A 10077-nucleotide genomic window follows, 5' to 3' on the forward strand; every position below is an offset into this window, starting at 1 on the left:
GGCCCGACCCCAGCCGCACCCCAGCCCAGGGCCAGGAGCAGGATTGTCAGGGGGCTGGAGTGCCTATCCCAGGCCTCCTGTCCTTGGGTGGCCCCCAGAGTGGGCATCTCTGAGCGCTGAAGGCAGGGAGAGGGGACCTGGCTTGTCTTCATGGAAGAGGGCTCACAACCAAACGCACCCCACCCACAGGCAGAATGACCTGATCCAGACTGGATGGCTGACCCCCAGCTCCCCGCCCAGCTCCTTCCTGAACACAGAGACCATCCCAGCCTCCCCTCCACAGCCCAGCTCTCCCCCACCTGCACCTGTGCAAGGGGGTGCCCAGAGGAGGGGGTGTTCTCCTTGTTTACTTCTCCGGGGCAGCAGGAGGCACAAGGCACCCTGAGGGGCCTTAGGCGATAGAGAGTCACCTGGAGAGGTGGTGTTGCAGGAAAAGGCAACGTAGTGTGTGCTGTGTGTCTGTGTGTGTGTGTCATGGGGGCATGTGTGTCTGTCTTCCATGTGAGCACAGTATAAAGCCTGTGTTTGGGTGGGTCTGGTCTCCGGGGTATACACGGGGACAGTAAGGGGCATGCCTAGGTGCGCATGCACATGTGAGCCCATACTGGACGGAGTACCTGTGTCTTATCTCCAGGTATGTGTGGGTAAGGGGTGTGGGTTTCTGCATAAGCCCTGCCTGTGTGCCTGTACAATGGCTCAGTGTGTCTCTCAGACAGGGCTCCCCTTGCTCTTGGCCCCTGGCCACCCACCATCCTCCCAGCTCCTGGGAGTCAGAGCAACAATGGCACTCAGGGTCTCTCCAGCAACAAGAGAGTAACAGAGAACGAGACCCCCCCCCCCAGCCCATGTCTGGGAGAGTCGTGTGACGGCAGTTTTGCCACCACACCCTGGCAGCACTGACCGGTGGAGCCCAGGCTTCTCCCTGCCCCTGGAGAGAAGGGAGGAAGCTCTGGTGGGCACACCCTGCCAGTCACGGACTGTCAGCGACCCTCCAGTGTCTGCTCATGGCGGGCGAGAGGGGCTTCTCATCCTCCCACCACCTAGCCGCTCTCTGAACACCTGGGGGGCACTAATGGGTCTCCACAGTCTCCTGGTACGCCCAGGCATGCAGCCAGAGCCTGCCTTAGGGTAGGAGCACATCAGATATCGACTGATTGAATGAATGCACCTGAGGGCACAGTTTGAAGTCCTAGGAGAATTCAGACCAGGGCTTCCAGCCCCGTCAATGGTGTCACGCCCGCTCTGAGTCAGAAAGGGTGGGGTCAGCACCCAGCCAGCGGTGGGAGGCCCAGCCCACCACCCTTCTGCAGGTTCCCTACCCAGTCACCACCACAGAGGTGGCAAAGCCGAGAGAGGGGCCCTGCTTTGTCAAAAGGTCAATCCCAAGCTAAATGACCCTGTCATTCTGTGGGCAGACGCACAAGGGAAGTCCCATTCATCTTCCCCAGAGGCCGCATCCCCTTCTTGGCTGGGCCATCTCTCTTCCAAACATCTTCATCCCCCAAAGACTAGTTTTGAGTCCTCCAGCCTCCTCTCTTTCCCTTGGGATCACAAACCAAGGCTTAGTTCTAGCTTTGGGGCTAATATCCGGTCCCTACCCATATCTGGTGGCAGCTGGAGTCTGTCAGGTTGAGGGTCTGTCCCAGACTGAGCCCTGACTCTAGTCACAGACTGACCCCAACCTAGCCGCACGCTGAGCCCTGGGCCCGGTCCCACATGGGGCCCCAGATCCTGGGCACACACTTGAGCCTAGACCTTTATTTAGAGACAGGCCATTCATTATTTCCCTGGCTCTGGACCTTAGTTTCTTCATTTGTCCAGTGGAGGGCCTTGGAACGGGATAGGCACTAAATCTGAAAAGCCCTGTTCAGAGGTTGGCCTGTAGCTTCCCCAACCTGGTGACACAGGAGAACAGCAGCCGCTGCCACCTGCCAGCCCCCCCACCCACCCAGCACTTTCAGCCAAGCATCCCTAATTTTTGCAGCTGCCGTGATAAATGGCATTGTCGGCAAAATGACATCTTTCTAATCTGCTGCAAGACAGATGGGTCCCCAAGCTCACTGGCTCTCCCAAGCCTGCCCAGACCAGCCTCGCTGAGGAGTGGGAGGACAGGACAGACACAGTACCCCAGGCCTGGGGGCTAGTGCAGTGCGGGGAGGGGATTTCCAGGCCCAGAGTCAGGTATGATCCCGGTGGGCTTTCCTACCAGCCCCTTTTAAACATACTCAGTGTTGGGGCTGTTGTTTTAATAGTCCAAAAATATTCTCTGATTCTTTCTATCCGAAGTTAGTTCTTCAATTTTCATTTTCAGTTAAAACCTGAATATTGCTCCAACTGGACCCAGCCTCCCCAGAGACCAGCAGGAGAGCAGGCACCTGGGGAAAAGCCCGAAGATGTCGGGCGGGGGCAGGTGGGCCAGGCTTGGACTCATGAGTGAGGCAACACTGCCCCCTCCTGGCTGCTGTGCGGCTCCTCCTCTCCTCTTGGTGAGTCCGGGTCAGGCGAGCAGCTCTCCAAAGACAGCAATGGGCAAGCAGACCCTTCTCCTAGCAGTCCACTTGGCCCCTTGGCTTCCTCCTAGGCTGACTGCGGCCTCCAGGCTCTGCCCATTCTGTCCAACCTTCTCTCACTGCCCAAAGAATCCCGTAAATCGCACATCTTATCTGGCCCTGTCATGCTGAGGACAAAGCTAGAGTGCCCTCCAAGTGCCCACGACCTGGTCCTCTATTTGGAGGGCCTCCTGCAGCCCGGCTCCTGCCCTCAGAGCTTGCCCCGGGGTCCTGCCCTGCACACTTTGGTCCCACATGCCTGTCTTGGTTCTCATCTTTGCTGACACCAAGAACACCCCCCACACCCACTACACAGCATCTCCACTTGTCCTCTTGCGTCCCTCTGCCAGCAAAGAACCTCTCAGCCCTCATCCCCAACCAGACGACCCCTCCCTCCTCTGTCCTGCTCCTCTATCGCATGGTGACCCCTGTCAGGGACCAGAGTCTCACCATTGTGGAGCTGGAGGGAACTTGGACATGCTCCAGACCTACATTCCCCCCTCACTGTCCCAAGGGCAGCCCTGGGGGGCCCAGACGACAGGAACTGCCCAAGGCCACATAGCACTTTAGTGGCAGAGTTCGGACTAGCTGACCAGAGTCTTCCCAGGGCTTCTGGCTGCCTTCCCTGCTGAGCTGGAACAGACCTTCCCCAGATAGGGATCCCTACAAGGCCTCCCAGGATCCCAGCCCCTCACCCAGGGCAGGTCCCAAAGGAAGCAGCCGTGTTTGCAAAACAAAAAATGAAATAAGTGAAAATGTTTATCTAATGCCTTCTGTGTGCTAGACACAGCAGGCACCAGCTCAACTACTTGAAACCTTGGTAAATTGCTCAGTTCCACATATAAAAATAACTTCTGTGGGGAGGGATGGGTGAGGGCCCCAGGAGGGGCCTTAATCATTAATGTTGATGACCAGCGGGCATAGGTGGGGTGAATGCTTGATGCCCATGGTGAATGCAGGGGTGCGGGGCTTGTGCACCCAGACCTGCTGGACATTGTGGGAGCCAGGGCCGGGCCGAGGTGTATGGTCCATCGGGTAGGCGAATCGCTTGGCCATGCTGTAGTCAGGGCTACGGTTCTGGTACACAGAGGGCTCAGGCCGGGCATGCATGGCTGGCCCGGGGCCTCCTGCCACATCCTCCTTGTAGAACCAGTTCTTATGTTCCAAGGCCAAACTATAGCAAGGGGCAGCTCGGCTGACGGGGTTGTTGGGACCCAGCAAGAGTGGCAGCTGATACTGGTTTGGGGCTGGGTTGGGGTCCATCACTCTGTATGGGCACCGGTAGCCGAAAGCATACTGGGGAGCCCTGCGTTCCCCAGGTGGGTAGGTCTTCTCCAAGGAGTAATGGCAGGAGGCTGGGTTGGGGCTCACACCTAAAAGGGGATGAATGGAGGAAGGGTCTCAGGGTGGGAGCCAGGACACGGCTCCTGGTGTCCAACTGATGGGTCCAGGTAGAGACATAAGAGGTCTTGGTTAGCCTGATGTGATGTTACTGTAACCACTTTGTCGTCAGGCAGAGACACCACCACCCCTGAATAGGGCTACGGGCAGGAGAGGGACTTAGGCCACAGTGACATCAAGACTGACATTGTTATCACAAGATAAAAATCACAAGTGTCATCAGAACGTCACCCTTGGGATGTCAGCATCCTGATATCAACCCCATGACAGTACCCAGAAAACATCCTGAAATCACTACAGTCTGTGTGCTCATTAGCATGACAATATCCCCAATGCCCTGGGAGCCCCATGACATTTTTATCATAACCTTGCCTGCTGACACGCATGCATAACATTGGCTTCCAGACTAAGCATGGTGACACCGACATGGTGACATCAGTGTCTTGATATAACCTTTCAGGGAGATGCCAGGATCCAAAGACACACCTGGCAAAGGGGAGTCATGACCCTTTGTCCCTGCTCAGGTCCTAAGGGTGGACTCCCATTTCCCATCCTCCCAACCCCCACATCCCTCTCCCATCCCATCTTACGCAGGTTAGAGAGGCGTTCCTCCATGAGGACCTGTGGGCAGCTGGACATTCCAAACCGGGTTATTTTGGGATCCAAGAAATGGCAAGGCCCAGGACTGCAAATGTCCATGACCCCTGCAGGACAGCCACAGAGAGGCCCAGTCAGCCGTAGAGGATGCCCTAGGGTGAGCCCGGACTGCCTCAGGGTGAAGAGCCCCTTTGCCCAGTAGAGAAGTAAGGGTTCCCTTCCGATTCCTTGGACTCTTGGGTGTTCCCCAACCCTTGATTTCCTCATCTGCAAAATGGGGCTTTTAATGACTGAACTACCAGTCTCAGGAACTTGCTCGGAGAAGCAGATAAAATCACAGCTGCGTAGCAGCGTGGTCGGCTCCCACCGGGGAGCGGTGCCAAGTGGTAATAATAGGCACAGTGGCTATTGTTAGTACCAAGCAGGGGCCCAGTCCTGGACAGGGGGTTCCCCTGCTGAGGAGGTCATGTCATGCCAGGGAGGGACCCAGCAGGCCTCTCGATCTCAGACCCCTCGACAGCCCCCCCAGCCTCCCCGCTCAATGGCCTTGATCAGCAGCCAGAGCTCTTCCGTGGCTTTCTGCTCTTGCCCTGCCAGGAGGTTCTAAGCCGCCTGGAAGGCTTGGGGGGCCAACCATCCCCAGCAGATCCCCCCACCCCCCAGCTATTTCTGCCCAGCTTCTGTGGCAAGTGAACCCGCAGAGGCCAGAGCTGAAGGGCCCCGACCCAGGACAAGACGGAGGAAACTCTACCCCGCCCGCTGGAAAGTGCCATTGGTCTGCGGGGCTCCCTGAGGCGGGCCAGCTGGGAGCTCCCCACAGAGCTGGCTTTGGAGCGGTGGGTCCCCTGGGCATCCCTGCTGGCTTCCTTGCGGACCCAGTGAGCTACCTGGGTGTCCTGTTCAGGGCAGGCCCGGGTTCCCAGGGTCCCGTGGCTACAGGGAATGGCTCCTTAGCTCTCACCCACCCCAAACACCCAACAGTAATAACCCGGAGCCTGAGGGCATGGAGGGCGTGGCGAGCACTCACGCTTCTCCCAGTGCCTGGTTTGCAGAGTGTAGGCTGGCTCCTGGAACATGGAGATATCATGGTGTGAGTAGCCTGTGCAGGATGGCCGGAGGTACTTAGCCGGGCCCGGACCTGCGAGGATGGACAAGGCAGCCCTCAGCCTCGGCGCAAGGGATCAGAGGCTGGGGAGGCCCCGAGCGCAGGGTGCCGGGTGCCAGGAGGACATTGGGATCTTTGCTTCTGCTGACATCACACAGCCGCAGATCCCGCCATCAGGCTTCCTTTGGGGAAGGGCAATGTTGCGATCTATCTTAGACAGGCAATGGGTAATAGGAAAGATAATCGTTACAATTAACGAGAACTTACTCTGCGCCAAGCCCTACTCAGTATTGACACAGATTATTTCAGCTAAGCCTCCTGACAACTCCATGAAGTTGATAGTCTTTGTGTTTCCCATCTTACAGATGAGAGAAATGAGACTTAGAAAAATCAGGATGCTCAAAGTCACACAAGCCCAGTAATGTGAAAATTCAGAGACCATCAGCCAAGAGACCACAAACATCTAATCACATACCAAACCATCTCCCACATAGACCAACAATCGGTCGTTAAGACCAACAATCGGTCGTTAGCAACATAGTAAGAATTAGTTCGTCTGCTTTCAGTGCAGGGTTAGATTTTAGGGAAGTGAGGAAAGCTAAGTGTGGGCTAAAATCTCCTTTGAATCCCTAGCTTTTGTCCCAAACTGGAAAGTCATACACCATGCTCCCTCCCACCTCCCCACCCACCCCGCCCTCCACCAGCCAGAAAATCCCCAACAGCTAATACTGCCTCTGAGGTTCAGCTTGAAGCTGCAGGTCTCCTGCGGGCTTGGAGGAGAGTCCTCGGGAGCTTTGCAGGAGGCAGGGCTGGAAGGCTGGGGCACCTTCAGCAGCCCTGCGGAGAGAGGAATCCCAGCTCAGGGAGGGGCCTGCTCTCACCTTTGATCATTGCCATGATCACAGGGGTCTGCTTTACCTCCTGCCGAGAAGGCACCTGACCATGCTCCTCTGGGTGCTGCCCATTGAACCCAGAGTTCCTGGCCTCCTTGGGCGGTTTCATGGCTGGGGCCCAGGAGGGGGCAATGGCTACTGAGAGATCCAAGGGGTGGGCAAGGGGCTAGGCTTGTGTGGAGCCTGGTGCAGACCGCCCTAGCCCCAAGCCCCTGTGTCCACTCTCTCCCCAACTCAAGAAGCTGCTTGGGGGTTGGGAAGGAAATCGATCCTCTGGCTTGAGCAGCTGAGGCCGCCCGGGGTGCAGCCAGCCACAGGACCTAGCAGGCTAGAGCTGGGGATGACATCACCGCAGAATTTGGACCATGAGCCCCGGAGTGTTTATTTCCCCGTTACCGTGGCAGCTCAGCTATAGAACCCTGAAAGCTGGGTCCCACCACCCCCTACTCCCCACCAGGCTACACGGCCTGAGGGTGCCCACAACGCAGGGTCAGGGAAGGAAAAGAGAGGAGGAGCGACAGGACCAGCTGTTCTCTCCTAGTGGGTACCCTGAAGACAGAGAAAGGAAAGTGTGGGCGGATCCTGGAGGAAAGGTTCCTGCAGCCTGGGCTGTCTCCTGGGGTGGCCCTCTAACGCCTGCCCCTCCCACCTATCCCCCCAGGTTCTGGACACGCCCTCCCTTCTGTCTGTTTCCCCTTGGAAAAGGATCAAACCGATTATTTCTCACTAAGGTGTAACTGTCTGATAGATTCCCAGACTCCTATCCCAGGGCACAGTGTCTGGCTCAAGGAAAGCTTGTTTGCCTGCTGCTGGCGTTTTAGGCAGGGAATGGGGAGCACATAAGGAGGGTGGAGGCGTGGCCTGAGGCCTTAACAAGCCGCTTCCTGGGCTTGTGGTCCAGAGTACCCCCTGGAGGAGGGGCAGTGTGAGAGGGAACATTGCGGGGTAGAGAAGCCACCCCACTGCCAAATGATGGATGAGCCCTAAGACTGAAGAAATGCTGGGAATGCCTTCACCCCCTAAAAACCCAGGATGTTTGGGGGGCTCTAGGGCCTGCCTGCACCTACCAGTTCGTAGTTTAGACTGGGAATTTGATCCGAACCAGCTAAGAGGGGTTTCAGTCTTGGGAACAGATGACTTCCAGCTTTAGAGACGGTGTCTGTCACAGGCCTGGTGCATAAACAAAAAAACTGAGGCCCCCGAAGGGACAAAGACTTACCCAAAGGCTCCTATTATGTCAGTAGCAGAGATGGAACCAGGACACAAACCCAGGGCTATCTTGGCTCACCACCTCTGATCTAATGGAAACCAAATCCCGCTCTGAGCTCATTCCAGCCAGCAGGCGCAGAGAGGACTCAGAGCAGACAGACCAGACATGCTGGGCACTCCAGAAGCCCTTGTGAGACTGAACGGCTCAGAACAGAGAGCAGGGCCCCACCCAGTGGCCACAGACCGCCACCCCCCCACCCCGCGCCCCAGTGTGTCCCTCACATCACCCAGGGGGCCGCCAAGCCTCTGATTTCTGGAGGGCCGGGCAAGGCTGGGATCGGCCCAGCCTCCACTGGCCTCAGGCCACAAGCAGTGCCGCCTCCTCACCCCCATCCTCGTCAGCTTTTCCTGGAGGAAGCTCTGGGCCTGCTGGGCACAAGCCCTGATGGTCCCCTCCTGCTGCCAGGGGCCAGATGTGGGGCTGAGACCTCCACCTTCCTGATCTGGGGCGGCAGGCGGGGTGGAGTTTCCAAGTGTGCAGACCCAGGGAGCCTTCCTACAATACCGCCGCCCCTCCAGCCGGCACTGCTCCCGTCTGTCACCTGTGTGCCTGGCTCTCTGGGGCCAACTGACCCATGCTAGACCCCAGCCCATCACAAGCCACCAAATTCTGCTCCAAATGCTCCCTTCTTACCAGCTTTAGCAGAAACCTAGCTCACCCGTGTAGGCAGCCCTTGTTCCTCTCCAAGCTGCTTTTCTCACACCCATGCCCCTCAGAGTCCAAGGTGGAGAGGATTCCTGGTCTCCTTGGTACTCACCTGGGGGCAATGTCCCCTCCCTGTCAAAAGTACCACTCCTCAAGGGCTTCAGCACCCAGGGCCCCCCCGCCCCCATCCACTCAGGCCATCTGTCCTGACTGGTAAACCTGGCGGCCTTGGCTCAGGACCTCCTTCCCCACTTGCCCCGCCCCTGCCATCACCCGGGCAACTGAGGCTTCCCCGGGGACCACCCATTCCTTGGCCTCCCAGTTCCCAGACTTCCTCCTCCCCAAGCACCTCCCCCCCACTCTGTAGTCTGCTCTCCCCAGCACATTCTGAGCTGCTCACCATCACCCACAGCCCTGACCCTATGCCTCCCTTTGGAATGTCACCCTGGCCACCATCCTGTCACTCTGACACCCTGGTTGGACAAACTGCCTGCTAACATGGACACCCATCATCACTCACACTCCTCTCCCTCCCTCGGTCCCCTCCTGCCTTCGCTGCCCTCCTTGTCCAGCTGCTGTCCTGGGAAACCCCAGCCCTGAGTCCCCAGGTCTGCCTTGTCTGCCTGAACCAGGCAGCAGAAAGCTGTTGGGACAAGTACCACAGCCTCTGAGCCCCGGACTTTTCTCCACACCGCCCACTGCCCACCTTGCTCTCGCCTGCTCCCAAGGTCAGCTTGCTCTCGCCTGCTCCCGAGAGGCCATCGCCAACTTGGCTTATTCCTCGCTGGATGCCCAGCCCTCCTTTCAGCCCCCTGCGCCCGCTCTTCCTCAGCAGAGGAAACAGGCCAGCAGAGTGGTTTCTGGCCCAAAACCACCCCACCACGCCGTCGGGACCACGGGCTCCCACTGCTTCCAGCAGCTGAGGAGGACCCACCAAGACCTTCTTGCATTCCCTCTGCCTAAGCAAAGTCAGTTAACCTTCCATGGGGTCCCTCCCCGCCGTGGTCTCCACACCCTATGCCCCTTCCATATTTTAGAAACCATCTCCCTGACCTCCTCCCCAACACACACACACACACACACACACACACACACACACACGTGCGCGCGCGTCTCCTCAACAGCCTGTCTCCCTCTGCCCCATCCAGACAAACCTCCCTGGAGAAGCATTTTCCCTGTTGTCTCTGTTCTCTCCCTCCTTTCACACTTCAGCTCTGCAGGCCATCACGCCACCGAAAGGACAACCTCCCTGGGGAAGTTATAGCCAATAGACGCTTTTCACCCCTGCCTGCCGGACTGGCCTCCCGTCTGCCCCGGCCCCAGCGACGACCGCTCCCTCCCTTCAGCACCTCCTCCCGGCACCGAGCTGTTTTGGTCTTGCTCCCGTGTCCCCGTTGCCCCTTCGCAGGCTTTCCTCCTGGCCCTTCCTCCTCAACCTGACCTTTCAGTGTTGGCTTAAGTTTATTAATTGTGAAGGGAAAAACAGTCACTTTACAGGGAGAATCCTGGCAGGCACCACCTCAACCAAGTGAGGTAAACTGACTTCGCCAGCACTGGGGCAGAGACACGCGGTCCCCTCAGGTCCCCTGAGGAGGCACAGCGTCCCCCCGGGGCCGT

The 10077-nt window shown here is 57.9% G+C and overlaps 1 protein-coding gene across 1 annotated transcript; it reads right to left on the bottom strand.

Annotated features, from left to right (window-relative positions):
• Positions 1-3291: 3291 nt before the first annotated feature.
• Positions 3292-7715, bottom strand: CIMAP1C (ciliary microtubule associated protein 1C). Its single transcript, XM_080808478.1, has 4 exons — positions 7613-7715; positions 5575-5685; positions 4541-4654; positions 3292-3922 (listed from the first exon to the last, which is right to left on the bottom strand). Exons 2-4 carry the CDS (start codon positions 5621-5623, stop codon positions 3441-3443), a joined length of 645 nt encoding a protein of 214 aa, XP_080664604.1. The 5' UTR covers positions 5624-5685; positions 7613-7715; the 3' UTR covers positions 3292-3440.
• Between the last annotated feature and the right edge of the window lie 2362 nt (positions 7716-10077).

The sequence above is a fragment of the Martes martes genome (assembly GCF_963455335.1).
Source record: "Martes martes genome assembly, chromosome: 7".
In the NCBI taxonomy this organism is placed as follows: Eukaryota; Metazoa; Chordata; class Mammalia; order Carnivora; family Mustelidae; genus Martes; species Martes martes.